Source organism: Capricornis sumatraensis, chromosome 13 (genome assembly GCF_032405125.1).
Source record: "Capricornis sumatraensis isolate serow.1 chromosome 13, serow.2, whole genome shotgun sequence".
Lineage (NCBI taxonomy): Eukaryota > Metazoa > Chordata > Mammalia > Artiodactyla > Bovidae > Capricornis > Capricornis sumatraensis.
This window is the reverse complement of record NC_091081.1, coordinates 89,794,394-89,814,273: the sequence shown is the minus strand read 5'-3', so window position 1 is coordinate 89,814,273 and position 19,880 is coordinate 89,794,394. Positions and strand designations below refer to the sequence as shown.

Below are 19,880 nucleotides of genomic sequence, written 5' to 3'. Positions count from 1 at the left end.
TTCCATTTTTCCTCGTGGGAGTAGGTAGGGACCACGGGGTTGCAGTGGGAGGGGAAGGTGTGGCGGCTTTGTGCCGAGACTGGGACAGATTTTCAGGAGACGTGGGTGTGAAGCTGGGAGCCCTCTGTCTGGGCCTCTGGGCCCTGGGGTGGTGGCTGGCGGGGTCCAGGGGGTCCAAGTGGGGTCCGGTGAGGGGAAGTCCAGTGGGGCCGGGCTCGGGAGTGGCCAGGATCGTCTCATTTCTTTAGTTAGGTTTTTATCTGGGGGCATCAGGCCTTAGCTGTGGCTCATGGGATCTCTCACTGCTTCTCTCTAGGACGGCACTCGGGCTCAGCAGTTTGCAGCTTAATTGCTCGGTGTCATGTGGGATCTCAGTTCTCCAACCAGAGACTGAACCTGTGTCTCCCGCAGTGGAGGGTGGGTGCTTGACCACTGGGCCACCACAGAATCCCTGGCCCGGGGCTCTGACTGGGTCTCTGCAGCACTGTGGCCCTGAGAAGTGGGAGGTCTGGATACACGAAGGCTGGGGGAGTATTACAAAGATGCTCCCTGCAGGAGGAGAGCTGTGTTACTAGATTCGTCCCAACTGTGGAGAAGGGCAGCAGGCTCAGGGGCTAGGAGGACTTGAAAGGCTTTCTTTCCAGCTGTCCTTGAACTGGAATCCCTCAGGGACGCCTGGAGGAGGAAGTTAATGCAATAGGCAGCATGTATACAGATGCCTCGCACGGTGAAAGGAGCTTTTTCTCTTCCTCTTTATCTCTTCCACACACACACACACAAATTTCTTACTTCAAATAAAGAATCGGGCAGCTGTATTTCCCCGATCCCCACGGGGTCCTGTTAGCCCTCTGCGCCTGTCTCCTCCGCACACACTCCTCACTGTACTTCCAGGTGAGCTGCTGAGGAGCTCTGCCCACGGAGACGGAGATGGCTGATGGACACCCGGTCTCCCAGGGGGCTATGCCCGCGTTACCCTGGACACCCAGAGCTGGCAGCCGCAGGAAAGACAGTCCGGACAAACCCTAGATCCCCTGGTGCGTAGCTCTGTGAATGTGGGTAAATAAACCACACTCACAAGCTCTGTCTCTCCTTCTTTGAAAAATGCAAATAATAACCTGTATCTGGTCCGTTTCAGGGTTGATTTTGCTGAGTATTTGCAAAAGGGAGTCATAGGCTCCAGGGCTCTGCCAAAACCAGCTGACATAGCACTTTTGTTATTGGAGGCATCACCCCACCGCCGGGCCCCTGCCCGCCTGCCCCCCACCCCCTATGTCGTCCCACTGGGCGGACAGAGGTAGAGGTCTCTCTGCGGGTTCAAATGGCGCCTTGAGTCAGATCTGCTTGAGGACACATGGCCCCACACCTGTAGGGGAAGCATTCGCTCCTCAACTGATCCATTTAAACTTGCCAGTTTCTGGAAATTTGTCTCAAAGAGAGTGTTAGCTCCTCCCCGTGCCAGGATGTGCCTGGGTGCTTGGCGACTTCCCTGCCAGGGCAGTTCTGGACGAACCTGAGCACAAGCTCCCGCCCCCGCCTTGCGGAGACATCTACGCTGGCAGTGTCTTTCCTCCACAGTGTGCCCTGTGCTGGAGACGGCCCTGCACCCCAAGGACAGGGCAGCTGCACAGCCTCCCCCAGCAGAGACACTGGTGCACACTCCATGCAGGACACGCTCTGTGCCTCCTGAAGACACAGCCCTGGGACCCGGGAGGCCACCGCAAGAGATCAGGGAGGTCTGCGAGAAATCCCAGTCGAGTAGCGCCACAGCCCAGCCAGGTCTCGGAGAAGCGGCAGAGTCTGGCACAGCTCTAAGCCTGGATGCGTCGGATGTGGTCCAATTTCTGCGCAGAGAGCCAGCTTCAGGCCTGGGCCCGGCCGGGGGCCGAGGCCGGGGGAGAGTCCGGAAGAGCAGTGCAGGTGTGAGCCGCCTGGAAGCCGTCTTCTTCTCCGGACGCCGGATGCATGGGCGTCCGTGAGTGGTCGCGGGTTGTGAGCGTGGGGCTCGGGCAGCACGTGGGCCCCGGCCTCCTTGCTGGCCAGGCGGGAAGCTGGATGGACACAGAGCCACCGTCTTCTGTGACTCTGCGGCCCCGTCACCAATACGAGAGACGCACAGTGGATGCCTTTAGCTGGGATCCGCTGAATGGGATGGTGCAAAATTCATGAGCCTTTTGGCAAGGCCTCGACGTGGCCAGGGCTCAGCATCTGATCAATAGACGATGCGAGAAGCACGCTGTGTGTCAGGCTGGCCACGGTGCCCGGTTTTGGGTCCAACCAGGGCCAATGCGCCAAGGTGGAGGCATCTTGGATGCTGCTGCTGCTGCTGATCGCCTTAGTCGTGTCCGACTCTCTGCGACCCCACGGACTGCGGCCCGCCAGGCTCCTCTGTCCATGGGAGTCTCCAGGCAAGAGCACGAGGGGGCTGCCGTGCCCTCCTCCAGGGGGTCTTCCTGACCCAGGGCTTAAGCCTCTTATGTCTCCTGCGTTGGCGAGCTGGCTCTTTACAACGAGCACCGCCTGGGAAGCCCCTGATGAAGCAGACGAGCCTCACAATGTGGACCAACCACATTCGGCAGTTGAAGACCTTAAGAGAAGAGACAGGGGCTCCCTAGAGGAAGGAATTCTGCCAGCAGATGGCCTTTAGGATCTCAGCTCTCCCTGAGGTTCCTGTTGCACACACACACACACACACACACACACACACGCAGAGACACACAGACATATACACACACGCAGACGCACACATATATACACACATACATACAGATACATGGACACACACACACACACATGCCCTGCTGGTCCAGTGGTTCAGACTACGCTTCCAATGCAAGGGGCCCGGGTTCGATCCCTGGTTGAGGAACTAAGATCCTGTACACCACGTAGCCAATCCTTTGGCCCCCTGATGGAAAAGCTGGCTCACTGTAAAAGACCTGATGCTGGGAAAGATTGTAGGTGGGAGGAGAAGGGACGACAGAGGATGAGACAGCTGGATGGCATCACCGACTCAATGGACATGGGTTTGGGTGGACTCCAGGAGTTGGTGATGAACAGGGAGGCCTGGCGTGCTGCAGTCCATGGGGTCACAAAGAGTCGGACACGACTGAGATGAACTGGACTGAATACATATACACACACACACACTGATACACAGACATACACACGCAGGCACATATATGTACACACATCCATACGTACACACACCACCGATCTCTTTCTCTGCACAGCTGTGACTGATACAGTGAGTAAGACACAGATTAAACCTCCACTGAGGCGCTGCCTGCTCCAGGTCGTGGCCTGGACAAGGCAGGGGCCCACTTGCTGTGCTGATCTTGACGGTATGCTGCAGAGACTTGCGCATTTGTGGACTGAACACCAGGATAAAGCGTAGCCCTTATGCTCGTCTGTGGCTCCTGACGCAGGCCAGAAGCAGGATGGGGTCAGGTACCTGCCTGAGGGCCCACTGCGGGGTCTTGTCAAATGTTCTCAAAACCACCCACCTTGAGTTGCAGGGAGTGGGCTCTGGTCCACCCACCTGTGCCCTCCCCAGGCTCAGGGTTACCCTGCAGGGGCCGCAGGTCCACCTCTCTCTCGAGGGGCTGGGCATCCCTGTACATCATGGGCCGGCCTGCAGCAGAGAAGCAGGGAGGCCCGCACGTGTGGGAGCTGTGGGCTCCTCGGGACTCGTCCCTGTTGAGACGAGTCAGCCTTGGTGGGGGCTGGGGACACAGGACTTGAGTCAATGGGAGCTGCTTCGCTGACCCCGGGGAGCCTGGCTCACAGAAGCGCCCTGCTTTGCAACGTGGGACAACGGGGCACAAACACGCAGGAGAGACGGGGGAGTTGCAGACCCCGGGACGGAGCAGTCAGGAGTCCAGGGCCAGCCGTGGCCCTGGCTCGGCGACACCTGACGCTCCCTGGAGACGAAGGCTGTGCGGTGGGCTGGCAGGTGGGCAAGAAGGAGCTTCTCTGCTCTCGAAGGAGCCCTGGCCTGAGCCCCCTCCTGCTCTCTGACCTCGCTTACATCCTTGGACAGAAAGCAGACCCTGCCCCGGCCCCTCCCGGCTGACCTGGCCGAGGCCCCACCCAGCTCAGGAAGGCAGGCGCTGTTCTCCATGAAGACCTTCAAGGTTATTCCATCACTTCAACTCTGAGCACAATTTTCTGATGGAGATATGATTGAGCTGCATGTAGCTGCACACGGCACTTAGCTGCATACACCCTGAGCCTGACCTCAGTACAGGGCGGACCCAGATGCTCTTTACGGGTGCGCCCCCAGCAACAGGAGGCTGGGCAACACTCGCTAACAGACCTGACCTGCCAGCAAGCCCGCTCATCTCTTGCAAAGAAACTAATGCGACCTTGACCCCTGCCATCTGATGGGAATTCCGTAGCCCACGCAGAGAGTCAGTACAAGAAACCAGTTCAGAAGTGAGCGCTTCAGCTGTGTTTGCCATCAGCCCAGCTCACACCTCCGGTTCCCAACTTTCTGCATGACTTGTCCACGCCTTCCACGTAAACGCTTCAGTATAACGTCAAGGCAACAGAGAGTCCGACATTACTGTTTCACTGCTGGCTCTGTAGCCGGGCATAAGAGCATTTGAACATGAAAGCAAATCTAAGAAAAATATACATTAATGCTCATGTGATAATCTAAGCCGTATGTTTCACGTTTTACATACATGATTGATGCTAACCCAAAGCAAAGTTCCGTTTAAAACAATCGCAGCTGTCGATGAGAACTCATTTCACATTTGCATGTTTTAAAGGATTCCAGGGAGGTGGAATATGGAACTCATTGTCCTATAACCGTTCTCTCTTGTGATCCCGTAATGCCGTGTAGCTTTTGAAATAGCCCACAAGAATGAGTGTGCCCCGGGATGACTCACCCAGGCCTTCAGGCTCACATTCAGCCGATTGTTTTATGTTGGAGATATTACTGAGTCACAATGGAATTACATAAGTTATATCTGGGGATGCCTCCGAGGACCACAGGAAAGTCAGAGTAGGAGCTTGATTATTGTCCCCGGAGGGCGGGGAGGGGAGGCCGTTACAAATCCGTGATGAGCTGATGCTCTTGATGGAGCGCCCATTTAACCCGAGACAGAGGCTTCGCTCGAGTCAGGCGGGATGAGGACGCCATCCACACGAGAGGCTGGGCGCCGCCTGGACCCCAGCGAGGCCAAGCGTTTCTGGCCTTGTGGGGCAGGCAGAGCCACAGGCAGGGAGCCGGGTGCCCGGGCGCAGGCAGCAGGCACTGAGGGTACCTGACAGGCGTCCCGGGGAGGCAGGGTTCCGGACTGACCAGAGACAGGCGCCTCTGACCATCTCCCTGGAAACTAGGCCAAACTCAGGCCTGTCTTCACCTCTCTTCCCAGGATCCCACCAACTCAGCTCTGACCTGACTTCCTAACCCTTCACCACGATGAAACCAGAAGGAACCTACGGGGCTCCTCAGCTGAGATGAGATAGCAAAGAGAGGGAACTAGAGCTTCTCCAGGGAAACGTCTTGCTGGGATGCTGTCAGAGGATGGGGCCTCTCAGGCCTCCGTCTCTGAGCGGTCGGCTGGTTCTGAAGGAAGACAGGGATCCAACAGGCAGAGGAATGAAGGCGAGAGAAACATCACTAACTCGGATAACGGCTTGACCCGGAGGCACCGGGACTGTTGGTTGTCAGAAACCCCGAGCACAGCAGGTTGTCAGTGATGTGGCTGGCTGTTCAGATGCAACAAGGCTCCCGTGAAGGGGCTTCTCACAGAGTCTATTTGGCAGAGATGAGCTATGCAGAAACTTCTGCTTTTAGGAAATAGCTATTTTTTTTAGCTTTGTTGTTGTTTAGTTGCTAAGATGTGTCTGACTCTTTGTGACCCCATGGACCGCAGCATGCCAGGCTTCCCCATCCTTCACCACCTCCCGGAGCTTGCTCAAACTCGTGTCCATTGAGTCAATGATTCTGTCCAACCATCTCATCCTCTGTCGTCCCCTTCTCCTCCTGCCTTCAATCTTTCCCAGCATCAGGGTCTTTTCTAATGCGTCAGCTCTTCCCATCAGGTGGCCAAAAATCGGAGTTTCAGTTTCAACATCAGTCCTTCCAAAGAATACTCAGGACTGATTTCCTTTAAGATGGACTGGTTGGATCTTCTTGCAGTCCAGGGGACTCTGAAGAGTCTCTCCAGCACCACAGTTCAAAAGTATCTACAGATCAAAGGCTTCTGGTTATCACTACCAAAACAAAAAAATTAAAATGAACACTTTGCTATTTCCTTCACCATCAAAATGTTTACAAATTAAATAAAGCAGGAAAACCTTAAAAAGTCTATTGTCATAGGGAATGAAAATTTTAAAATGTGTTATGAAATTAGGGTTTGCCTAAAGTCTTAGGACATAAAACCTACAGGGAGAAATCCATCAGGGGCCTGGTTCAGACTTCCTCATTTGGTTGGAACTTGCCATCAGCCTGCAGATAAAGGTCGGCTTCTCCCTCAGTGTTTCACGGAGTGTCCCCTCTCCTGCCTGGGGAACTTTAATGTAAACAGTTTGTCTCCGTGAAGGGGAAGAGCTGAGGTGCATCAGTCCAGGGGTCCCGAGTGCTCAGGACGGCATGCCGGGCCGCGGAGGGGTTTGATCCGGGTGCTGGTTCTGGCCACGTGGCCTCACGTGGTCCGCTGTCCACCCTCTGGTCCACTCCCTCATCAGGATTGCCGGCTGGGCCTTTTTTCTCTCATTGCCACGACACGCAGACCCCACTCACCTCACTGCTTCAGTTTGTACCCTCTGCGTCTTCACCCGACCCTCCCAAGTTCACGTACGCTTCTCACTTCTTGATAAGCTGACCTCCAAACGGCCCATTTCGAGAACCCGCCATGGGGTGACCGTTTGGGTCCCCTTGCCCAGGCTCCTATGTTGGAGACTTCATCCCCAGTATGACAGTATTGGAGGGGTCTCAGCTAACTACAGGTGGTGTCAGAAGTGAACTGAATTTCAGGACAGCCGCATGGTGTCCAGAGCATTTGCTGGTGAAACCCCACATGCGTGATGTCAGGGGTGCTGTGAGTAGACGGTGCAGAGCTAGGCAGCATTTTCTATTTGCTTCTATTTTCCTGCATCATCTGTGATCAAAGAGGGATACGGGTGAAGGAGAACAGGGCAGAGTGGAGAAGAGGAGCAGGCAGGGGCAGAAAGGGGGTGAGGCCGGTCAGGTCGGCCCAGACTAGATGCAGATGCAAAGAGGCCTGCGGGTGAGGGGTGGGGGCCGACGGAGTTTCTCTGTGAAAACGAGGAGACCATCCCAGAATGGAAGAAGTGAGTGGGTGGGAAAAGAGCGAAAGGGGGTAAGCATGACTTTTCATGGTAACACTTGGGCCACATGAGGCACCGTGCTCACCCATCAACCAGCCAAGCAAGTGGACGAGCTCCAGGCACCCCCAGACACCCACCTAGTGCCCCCAACACACCAGCCTCTGCTTTGGGAGCTGGAAACTCATGAGTGAGAGGGGAGGAAGCTCTGCCCTCCTTGACTTCTCAGTAGGAGGCGGATGAGGCCACGAGCGATAAACACACGTGTCAGCACACGTGCACACCCTCCTGAGGAGGAGCAGCTCTGAGCCGGCGATGTTGGGGGTGTGTGTGGGGTGTGTGTGGAGGTGGGGTGTGTGGGGTGGGGGTGGGGGGTGGGGTCAATGGTCACACACCCTCCTGAGGATGAGGTGCTCCAGGCCCGTGATGCTGGGGGGGGGGGTGTTGGGGAGGCAGGGTCAGTGATCACACACCCTCCTGAGGACGAGACACTCCAGGCCCGGATGCTGGGCAGGTGGTGGGGTCACTGATCAGGGAGTTAAAAGCATGAGCTTCTGGAGGAGGTGGCCATTCACAAGACCATGGCTCTGAAGGCCCCACAGGGGCCCCAGGGGGATGGACGTGAACCCAGGGTGATGTGGGCCAGAGTGGCTTCACCCAGGAGGAGGAACTAGCTCAGGCTCCCCCCGCAGAGGGGCTGAGGGCTTGCGGCTCTGATGGGGTCTGAGGAGGTGTGGACCGTGCTCACGGCTGCTGGAAAGAAAGCTCCCAGACCCAGGCCAGCCAGTCCCAGGCCAGCCAGACCTGGCCTCACAAACCGAGCCAATCCTGAGAAAGCAGTGTTTCCTGGGTCCTTTTCTGACCGTCCAGTGGAGAGCCGGGGGAGAGGGGAGGAAATGCACTGAGGCTGGGAGGCAGAAACTCCCCGGACCGCCTGCTAGGGCCTCGGGCCAGAGGGCTGGCCGACCACAGGGCCCTCCTGCCGGTCCCCCTGTCTTGCCCTAGCATGACTGACAGTGCCCCCACTGAACCGAGAGCTCTGTTCCCAGGACATTCCCCAGACAGAGCTCTAGGGGCCTCAGAGAATTAGGGCTGGAGGAGCAGGGCTGGGGTCAAGACAGGCTCTTCTCAGCTGGGGGCCCTGCAAGCAGAAGAGAGGGTCTGCCATCTCAGGAGGGAGCCAGGTGACAGGGAGGAGACAGGGGCCCAGAGCTGGCAAGGGGCAGAGCCCACTGGGGCGGCAGGACCCCATCCCACCCACCCCGCCACGAGTGGGGAGGACGTCGGCCCAGGGGTCTGAGAGTGGGGAAGAGAAAGCCTCCCATCATGGCTTCGGGGTGAGGACGTGTGCAGCTGCGTTTGTGAAGGGCGTGCTGGGCATTGGGGAAGATAGGGGGCTGGAGGGGTTGAAGGCGGGCCCAGAAGAAGCTGTGAAATCCTCCTGGAGAAGATTGAGGCAGAGGTGACACCAATGGGCCCAGCATCATCGAAGGGGACGCCACGGGGATTGATTTTCTTAGTCTCCAGACACACCTCACTGCCTGGGCCCCGGCACAGGTCCAAGACATCTGGGTTCGCTCAGCTCCGGGGATCTGCCTGGCGAGGTTTACAGAGCACGCTGCAGAGGCTGAGGACATTTGCACAGGGGCAGTTCTCAGGACAAAGAAAAGATTCTTCCCTGAGCCGAGAGGGGAGCTTACGGCCCGAGAGAGGACAGAAGAGGCCTGCTCCGTCTGCAGGACCAGAAGGCCGTTCCCGCGGTTCCCTTGATTTGAGACGGGCAGAAGCTGCGAAAGTGGCCTCAAGGGCTTGGGAGCCTCCTGCAGGGACAGCGGGGTCCCTGAGACACCCACAGCAGAAATGACCGAGGAGGAGGCAGGCATGAAGCGACCTGGGCGGAGGGCACTGGGAGGTGGCGGTTGGGGAAGGCGTGCAGTGGCCTGGAAGAGGCTGGGTCCGCCGGAGCGGGGGGGATGGCAGAAAATCAGGGCCTTCCTGCCAGAGGAGGGAGTGGAGGGGGCGTGTGGATGGGACAGCACCAGCCCTGCCCCCGGAGAGGCTGCTCCGTGGTCCCATGGGCCAGACATTAATGCTCTTCTTTTCCAGGGAGGATACAGATGCTCAGAGCCGCTGGCAATCCTGCCCAAGGTCACAGACTCCTGGAGGAAAGCGCGAGTTCAGCTCGCCCCCCGCCCAAGTCAGCGGTCCCTCACAGCAAGGCCTCGGCCTCCCGCTGCTCACTAGAAAAGGGCACGATTCACCCTAGCACCTGGCACACATGGACGGAGCTCTGCTCTGCCCCACTTGCGGTTCTAGAAATGCGCCAAAGAAGAAAACGTTACGACTGACGAGAGAGAGGCGGGCGGAGGACAGTGGGCGGCGGGGCCCCCATGGGAGCACTGGCAGGACCCTTAGGTCCGAAACCAGGAGAGGCGGTGTGGCCAGGGTCCACCTCAGGCTCGGGTGTGTGAGCCTGGCTCAAGAGAGAGCGTCCCAGTCAGACGTGGTTTGACGGGTTGAAAATGCATCCGATCTGCAATCAGATAAGGGTCCTTTGGGCCCACTGCCAGAGCATAGCTATCTATGGACTTTCCAGCAGCCTCGAGGTGGCCAGGGGACCAGCTGGGACTGGTGAAAGGGCTTCCCCTCCAGGCTGTAACTATGTGATCGATCTTCATTTTAAAGCCAACATGCATTTTATCAGCAAGATGGAGCACAGACTCCATGCCCCACTCTCCCAAAAAGAAACTCTGGAAAATGTACTTGTTTAGCATTTGACAGAAAGATGAGCTCGTCTACATTTTTCCAGTCATGAAAACCTAAATAACATGAAAAATAGCAAGCCCACTGCAAATTTAGTGAATGGCATGTTTGTGTCTCAGTAAGAATATGAAAAGCAGAAAAATCAAAGGGTGACCGTCGCTGTTAACTAAGAGAAGATTATGTGAAGAAGAAAATAAGTAAGACAATGGAGATAAACTTACTGAGAAGGAATCATTAATCACGAAGGAGGTTTTATTTGATGTGAACTGTGGCCTTCAGACAATTCTTTGCTGAATCTGAGGTTTTCAGATGGTGGCCGTCGTGACCTGATTCAGTTTCATAAATGATGTTATTACAAATGTGATCTATGGTGCCTAGAACGGTATCCTGTACTTGGCACGTGGATTTTCAAACTTAAAAGGAGAAATAACAGATGGATGTGTTCATCTCAAAATTTACAAGTAAAGGAATTCTCAATAGCCCTTGGGGACCTACAGTGAATTACTGTTTAGCGCCCCAACACAAAAGCAGATAAAAACAGCACATTTGGGAATGATTGGTTTCAGTTTTGGGGGGAAAGGTGGAATTGTTCACATTCGGGTGACAGGAGAGTCACCCTGATTTATCAACGTGAAGGCTCATTTCCGCGGTTAGACTCTGCGGTGTAGTCTGAGAAAGGCGTGGTGACTGTGACATGACTTGGAGGCGCCGCAGAGAGAGGGCATCACTGCTCGCCGCGCCGGGGGCCGGGGTGGGCGCTGGTCTCTGAGAAGCTTCATCACCAAAGTTGCCAACCCTGTCCAGCTCCCATTCTCCCTTCCCTGGACCATGTCTTAAGAGAAGCAATGATGACAAGCCATAGCTCGCTTCTCAAGATTTCATCAGAAACACGTATCTTCCGGGCGAACACATTAGGGAAAGTCAGAGACAACTGGAAGCCGAGTTAGAGAGAAAGGGACGAAATGGGAGACAGACTCTGACATCAAACCTATTGACTCTTTAGCATGTTGAAGGCGTAAGGGACCATTTTCATCCAGCCCAGCGGTAGTCTTTGAGGCTTTCACGTGCTCACTCTGTGCTGTGCTGAACAGACCTGCTCTCGTCACAGGCTCTGCTTCGAGGACCTGATGAGACAGCCACGAGCACATTTAGGTGGCTTCCATCACCCAGGGGCAGCGTTTCTGGTTTGGTCCAGATCAGGAAATGTCAGGGACTGTGGGGTCACCAGAAGGAACAGCCTTTCCTTACAGGTATGAATATCAGCGTTGCTATGAATTCATTCTGCTCTCATTTCACTTCTCTTTCCCAAGCTGGGGGTGGGGGGACTTGCATTTCAGGCTCAGTGAGCATAGAGTCGGGCTTCCCAGGTGGCGCTAATGGAAAAGAACCGCCTGCCAACGCAGGAGACGTAAGAGACGTGGGTTCGATCCCTGGGTCGGGAAGATGCCCTGGAGGAGGGCATGGCAACCCACACCAATATTCCTGCCTAGGACAACCACCGACAGAGGAGCCTAGCAGGCTGCAGCCCGTGGGGTTGCAAAGAGCCAGAAATGGCTGAGGCGGCTGAGCGCGCACGCACAAGTAACAGCGTCAGTGTCGGGAGGCCCAGAAGTTGTTGGCAGAAGTCACTCCAGGTTGCGTGTGCTCCGCTCAGTACCACCACCCGCTCCTAAACCCTTTCCAAAGCACATTTCAATTATTCATTTTATCTTACTTCTAGAAATATGTTTCTTTTATTATAATAGGGCTCAGGTAATAACATCACTCACCAAATTAGAAAGACCATTTTCTTAGATGAAAAAGCAGAGTTGGACACATTTTAAGTAATGAAACAGCTTTTCTGGCCTGATACTCAGAGCATCATGAATATGTAAATTTAAACTGAAACATTCCAAGTGGTTCCCCCGGGCGCACTTGCAAGATCTTAAGGAGTAAAATGGCACTCCTCCTCTGAACTACGACAGCCGCAGTAGACTGGAAAAGCATCACGTAGGCAGTCTGGTTGGGAGTACAAAAATCCTCTTTTTAAATAAAGAAACAATCTATTGACTGAGCATAACTTCAACTGAGGGAAGTCAAATCTTTGTTTTGAAGGTAAAATATTAATAACAAGGTGTATGAAATCTTTCCACTATGAAACACATATGAAATGAATTAACTGGTCAATTTTATCAGAACTCAGCAAGCACTCAGATGTCCAGAGAAAATAGGCAGAAAGGGGGCATTTATTTCACGTGACCTACGGAGATGCAGTAAGCACCGAGAGCCGTTCAGGGTCAGGGGGTGGCCGGGCCCTGTGGAGCACTCCCCCCCGCCCCCGCAGCCTCCCCTCCCTTCCATCGTGGACAGCAAGTGACTAGCTCAAACTCTGAAGAAGAGATGCAAAGCAGAGATGCCGTGGCCAGAGAAATTCAGCGGCTGTCGATTGAATGGGACTCAGTTCAGTTCAGTTCAGATCAGTCCATTTCAGTCGCTCAGTCGTGTCCGACTCTTTGTGACCCCATGAATTGCAACACACCAGGCCACCCTGCCCATCACCAACTCCCAGAGTTCACTCAAACTCATGCCCATGGAGTCGGTGATGCCATCCAGCCATCTCATCCTCTGTCGTCCCCTTCTCCTTCTGCCCTCAATCCCTCCCAGCATCAGGGTCTTTTCCAATGAGTCAGCTCTTCACATGAGGTGGCCAAAGTACTGTAGTTTCAGCTTCAGCATCAGTCCTTCCAATGAACACCCAGGACTGATCTCCTCTAGAATGGACTGTTTGGATCTCCTTGCAGTCCAAGAGACTCTCAAGAGTCTTCTCCAACACCACAGTTCAAAAGCATCAATTCTTCGGCGCTCAGCCTTCTTCACAGTCCAACTCTCACATCCATACATGACCACTGGAAAAACCATAGTCTTGACTAGACAGACCTTTGTTGGCAAAGTAATGTCTGTGCTTTTGAATATGCTATCTAGGTTGGTCATAACTTTCCTTCCAAGGACTAAAGCGTCTTTTAATTTCATGGCTGCAGTCACCATCTGCAGTGATTTTGGAGCCCCCCAAAATAAAGTCTGACACTGTTTCCACTGTTTCCCCATCTATTTCCCATGAAGTGATGGGACCGGATGCTGTGACCTTCGTTTTCTGAATGTTGAGCTTTAAGCCAACTTTTTCACTCTCCTCTTTCACTTTCATCAAGAGGCTCTTTAGTTCCTCTTCACTCTCTGCCATAAGGGTGGTGTCATCTGCATATCTGAGGTTATTGACATTTCTCCCGGCAATCTTGATTCCAGCTTGTGTTTCTTCTCAGTTCAGTTCAGTTCAGTTCAGTCGCTCAGTCGTGTCCAACTCTTTGCGACCCCATGAATCACAGCACGCCAGGCCTCCCTGTCCATCACCATCTCCCGGAGTTCACTCAGACTCGCGTCCATTGAGTCGGTGATGCCATCCAGCCATCTCATCCTCTGTCGTCCCCTTCTCCTCCTGCCCCCAATCCCTCCCAGCATCAGAGTCTTTTCCAATGAGTCAACTCTTCTCATGAGGTGGCCAAAGTGCTGGAGTTTCAGCTTTAGCATCATTCCTTCCAAAGAAATCCCAGGGCTGATCTCCTTCAGAATGGACTGGTTGGATCTCCTTGCAGTCCAAGGGACTCTCAAGAGTCTTCTCCAACACCACGGTTCAAAAGCATCAATTCTTTGGTGCTCAGCCTTCTTCACAGTCCAACTCTCACATCCATACATGACCACAGGAAAAGCCATAGCCTTGACTAGACGGACCTTAGTCGGCAAAGTAATGTCTCTGCTTTTGACTACACTATCTAGGTTGGTCATCGTTTCTCATGATGTACCCTGCATATAAGTTAAATAAGCAGGGTGACAATAAACAGCCTTGACGTACTCCTTTTCCTATTTGGAACCAGTCTGTTATTCCATGCCCAGTTCTAACTGTTGTTTCCTGACCTGCATATAGGTTTCTCAAGAGGCAGGTCAGGTGGTCTGGTATTCCCATCACTCTCAGAAATTTCCACAGTTTATTGTGATCCACACAGTCAAAGGCTTTGGCATAGTCAATAAAGCAGAAATAGATGTTTTTCTGGAACTCTCTTGCTTTTCGATGATCCAGCGGATGTTGCCAATTTGATCTCTGGTTCCTCTGACTTTTCTAAAACCAGCTTGAACATCTGGAATTTCGCGGTTCACATATTGCTGAAGCCTGGCTTGGAGAATTTTGAGCATCACTTTACTAGCGTGTGAGATGAGCGCAGTTCAGATAAAACACAAAATGTGCTGCGTGCCTCTTTCCTCAGTCATGTCCGGTCCCTGATGAAATACTGACCCTCTGGCTGGTGCCCGGGACAAGACTTTGCTCTACAGACAGCAGAACAGACCCAAGGAGCCTGGGAGGCTGAGCCTGGGGACCCGCTCGGAGCCCAGGGGTGGTTCACAGATGCGAGCAGACAGGTCACAAGATGAGGTTTGAAACATGCTCACAGTCGGGTAAACCGTACCGTGCTTCAGCCCCAGCCACGCAGAGACACACCCCAGTGGCCCCTCATCCTGGAGCAGTGGTGAGGCACGGGGCCGGCCCAGCAGAGCCCCACCAGCCCCACCGACATGCAGAGAGTGGTAAGAATAGCCAGGGGTAGGCTACACTGTGGAGTTTGGGGTGGTTTGTTTATAGCTTTGTAGTAAAAAAGTAGCTAATACAGCTTTTTAGAGTGAAGAAATACAAAAACGCCTAAGCATCTAATCAATCAAAAATGCTTTACAAATTCTGGCCACTGTGGTATGTGCTGGGCTCAGGTCACTCAGTCTTATCTGACTCTTTGCGACCTCTGAACTGTAGCCTGCCAGCTCCTCTGTCCATGGGATTTTCCAGGTAAGAATACTGGAGTGGGTTGCCATTTCCTTCTCTAAGCCTCTGTGGTAGTATATGGTATTAGGGAGAAAACCACCACCATCACCATCATCACCACCATGCTGATCACCATCACCATCATAACCACCACCATCACCATGATCACCGTCACCATCAGCACCATCAGTGCCGTGACCACCATCACCATGATCACCATCACCATCAGGATCACCCTGATCACCATCATCCCCACCATCATAACCACCACCATCACCATGATCACTGTCACTGTCAGCACCATCATCCTCGTGACCACCATCACCGTCACCATCACCACCATCACCATCATAACAACCGCCATCACCACCTTCACCATCATCACCATCACCACCATCGCCGTCACAATCACCCTGATCACCATCATCATAACCACCACCATCACCATGATCACCGCCACCATCAGCACCATCATCCCCGTGACCATCATCACCATCACGATCACCCTGATCACCACCATAACCACCACCATCACCACCATCACCATCATAAAAACCACCATCACCACCATCACCACCATAACAACCACCATCACCACCTTCACCATCATCACTATCACCACCATCACCCAGATCACCCTGATCACCACCATCCTAACCACCACCATCACCATTATCCTCGCCACAGCAGCACCGTCATCCTTCTCCTTAGCACCGTTTTCACCGCCACCGTCACCGCCGCCCACGGGCCTCTTACTTCTCCCCCTCACTTTCTCTCCGGCCGGCTCTGTTGCTCACATCACCTGGTGTCCACTTGGCAGCTTCTGATGATGTCAGTCATTGCTGCACATGGGTTACAAAAGAGCTGACACCTTCCGTCTTGATAACTTTAGAAAATTCCGGTTGTGACTTTCATGGGGGTGACTCATGAGTTGGTCAGTGCACTTCTAGATAAGCCCCCACTCGGAGATTTTGGACAAGGAGGCAGGAGAGTTTCCAACATGAGAAGGAGGGGAGGGCCTTGGGGGAGGGAGGCATCTGCCACTAGGTCAGCTGCGCCAGGTACGGAAGGGAGTCAGGTTCTGCTTCTCATTTAGAGTCTTAATAGCTAGCAATAAGAACCACCTGCTCCAGCCCCGGCGTGTTGGGCCACTGCCTCCACGGCTCTGTCGTCTCTCCAGCCTCCCTGCCTTTGTCCAGGCTCTAAGCCTCCTTGGACACTCGTCCTCTCGTACCTGCTCCAGAACCAGTCCAAACCCCACCCCATCAAGGCGTGCTTCCTGGCAGCTTCCTCTTACCTCCTTTCCAGTAGCATCTTGATTGCATAATTGACATGCTAAGGTTGAGTTTTACGAAGACGACACTTTTCTGAGCAGAGAAAGAAACAGTGCAGCTGAGGGGAGAGTTACTGGGAGGGAAGAGAGGGTCCTAGAGGAAGTATGGCCAGCCAAGAGGCTGCTGTGCGGACCACACCGTGATGGGCCAGTCAGCGCAGCCGACTGGGGTATTTGAAAACTACTCAGAAAGTAGATCCTGAAAGTTTTCATCACTAGGGCGAAAAAGCAACCTTTTTTGGTAGCTACGTGAGAGACTGGATGCTCTCAACTTACTATGACAGTCATTTCATGGCATATGGAAGGGTATCATCATGCCATGTATCTTACCCTTCACAGCCCTGTGTGTCAGTTACATCTCAGCAAAACCGAGGGAAGCAGCCCCACTGCAGTGAGAGACGTAGAGAGTCTAGCCAAGGACGGGAGACTGGGGCTGGGCCCAAAATCCGCCAGGGTTTCTGGAGCTGTGTGTGAGCAGCATCAGCTTTAACCGAGACAAGAGCACTTCCGCCTCTGCTGTGGCCCTCCCAGCGTCCGGCGGCACAGGAAGGCCTCAGTTCCTCGTGAGTGGAGGGCTGCTTCCCATCACGAGGATGCACACGTGTGCCCTTTGCCCCAGCCTGCACCCTTCACACGTGGACACCTGTGCCTTCACCAGGGTGCACGTCGCCGCTTGTCATCTTGTTTAAGAGCAGGAGGCTGAAGCCCCCAAAGGCTCTTACCCCGAGTCCCATGGCCAGAGGGGCAGCACCAGGGTCCACCTCCCCCCAGCCCAGCATCCCTGTCTTGCCTCCTGACAGTAGACACCTTTAGAATGAAGCAAGAGACTGACTAAGGTTTTGATAGCATATTTTATTTCAATCTAAGAAAAATGATTAAATTCAAAGTTCAGAAATATAAAAGATTATCCAATAAAGTTAGGATCATAACTGTTTCTTAAACAATGGTGACACACGGGGGCTGGTTTTGAGGCTCCAAGTTTCCCCTTTGACTCTCCCGCGAGACACTGCAGGAAACGTCTTCATGAAAATTGTCGAGACAGATCGACAGGCTGTGTGTTGGGGAATCTGGGGACAAGAAGATTTTTTTCCAGACCTAAATCTTGAGCTGAGGCAGCGTCAGTCCGTCACTGCACTCCACTCCACGGAGCCCGTGGGCACAGCACGGAGGCGGGGCTCCAGCCCTGACGGGGGCAGCCAGCTCCCCTGAGGCCCAGCCCCGCTGCCCCCCACCCCTGTCCAGCCCCACTTGGGTGAATTTCCCAGTGGCCAGTCCTCGAGGCCTGGACGCCTCCAGAAAAGAAGGGAAGCGGGCACCCACAGGTCTTTGCCCCAGCTGCCAGGACCAGCGCCGGGCACAGCCTCGCCTGGCCACGCCTTCTCTAAGGAACTTGCTCAGGCGGCAGCTTTCCCTTCCCGGGGGCCCCGGTGTAGACCATGGATGGGTGGACAGGGGCCAGGCGTAAGAGAAGAAGGCTGACAAGCATGTTTGGCTGGCTGGGTCAGATCGTGATTAAATTTACTTTTCTGAACGTTGGGCCCCTCCACGCTGCCTCAGGAAGGCAGGCAGAATTCTCTAGCATTTACAGCGTGGATAATCCGAGCCCAAAGCAAAACTCAAACAGAAGCTCACAATGGAAAAGCAGGCATATCAAGAAATGTTTGAAATATCTCCTCTTCTACCAGGGCACTATCGGTAAAGACTGCGCCAGTGGCTGGATAACTCACTGCATGAGCAGGAACTCGGGAAGGAAAACCAACAAGCTAACACAAAATCCCAAGAAGCGAACAAACCCAGGACGGGGTCAGCAGTCGACTACACACGTCTACGGAGCCGTGGAGCTTCCAGCATAGAGTCAGCGATGCCGCCAGGACAGTAGGTCCCTGGCAAAGCTAACCTGGCGAGGCTGCTAGTGACGGCGCCCGTCAGGAGGAGGCACAGGGTGGAGCCAGGGCACCTCGGCCAAGGCTTCTGTCGGTTAACACATGTGGGATGAAGAAGCTAAGCTTAAATCCACTCAAAATACATCTCCACCAGCTACAGGTTTTGAAGGTCAAAGAAGGACACATACATTGTATGTGATTAATTTTCTGAAGCCAGCCCTTCCATTTTCACAGATTAAAGCCGTCTATTTAAATATCTCAGTTCTACAAAGTGAATTTACAGTTAAAAGTACAAAGTGCAAATACTATGTGTTTGTTTTGGTTTTTTTAATTGCTTTTTGGTGAGGGAGTTGGCCATGTGTCTAGGACCTGCCGTGGAGTCATTCATCCTTGCTTTCTTGGCTGAAAAAAAAAAAAAGACAAGAAAAGAGATGTATTCAGACTTTTGAAGCACTCATTTCTGAAAATGAAGGCTTGCCTTCCAGGAATAAAATAAATCCAGCTGATAAGAACAAAGGGAAAAGCAACATTTTACACAGCAGTGAAAAGAGGCCGTCCTTCGCTTGGGTCGCTGTAGCTACTAGTTGCTCAGTCGTGTCCGACCCTTCTGTGGCTCTACGGACTGTAGCCCACCCGGCTCCTCCGTGGGATTTCCCAGGCGAGAGCGCTGGAGCGGGCTGCCGTTCCCTTCTCCAGAGCACCTTCCTGACCCAGGAGTCGGACCTACGTTTCCTGCCCTGGCAGGCAGATTCTTCACTGCTGACTGACCCACCAGGGAAGCCCCACTTGGGATACAAGAATTAACTTAAAAAAATAAAGGAATTTTGGGCACTTCTTAACTTCTAGCACATTTCTTTCATTCAATGTTCAGAAATATAAGAAAAAAATATATCAGTTGAGGAAATTAGCATTTCTTTCACATACTATAAGCAGCTTCACTATATTAAACATTCTGCAGAATCTGCAATCACCACGCAGTTATCATGCAAACGTATTTTTAACAATCTAATTTATGCTTCAGATTTTGTAAAGGCAAGGCTGCTTTTTGACAATTTTCTTTTCATCCTTTCCATTCATTATTCCATTTCTAAGAAGAAACGCAACTGAAAAGTTTGCTTACTAAGTTCCTGGAATTCTGCACTCGAGTGCAGAATTAAAAATCATGAAGAATGAAAAGGAGAAGCAATGTGCAGCCTTCTTGGCTTATTTTTCCACATAGACCCATTCCAGCCAATACAAGTCAGTTCTATTTAAGTTTTGAGGAGACTTCTGGGTTGGCTTTACCCTCCTGCTAAATATATGAACAGGCGGCAAGAAGAGATACGGCATCTCCCACATTAAGTAAACAAGACACTCTATTTTAATTAGTTGTGGAGAAAGATAAGCCATCACCACGTTTAATCAGAGAATAAAACTGATCAGATTTGCTGGAGGACAAGCGGCACTAATGTTTTAACCTACATCCACGTCACTGGATGGTAGGGTGCCGATCACTGAGGGATTGTTATGGAAACTGCAGAAGACACCCGGAAAAGCAGGTCACTTTTTGTTTTTTTATTAAATATGGGCTTCATGTATCCTCTGAGATGCCCTTTATTTCCTCTTCTTGTGTTTGGTTATCCATACAGTGAAAGACTTTGGTGGTTAGACTCCTGATTCCTTCAAGAAGCCTGCATGGTCTTCAATCGCTTTAATAAATGCCAGCTGCAGCAGGGCCTCACCCAGGATCACGGTTTGCAGTGATAAACACCATAGAAAGAGCTGG

The 19,880-nt window shown here is 53.1% G+C and overlaps 1 protein-coding gene across 1 annotated transcript in view; it reads right to left on the bottom strand.

Moving 5' to 3' along the window:
• Positions 1–17,169: 17,169 nt before the first annotated feature.
• SMOC2 (SPARC related modular calcium binding 2) overlaps positions 17,170–19,880 on the bottom strand; it is a 167,042-nt gene continuing 164,331 nt past the window's right edge. Inside the window, exon 13 of the mRNA XM_068984929.1 lies at positions 17,170–18,517. Within this exon, the coding sequence (XP_068841030.1) occupies positions 18,500–18,517 (18 nt within the window). The 3' untranslated portion in view covers positions 17,170–18,499. The remainder of the gene's footprint in view (positions 18,518–19,880) is intronic.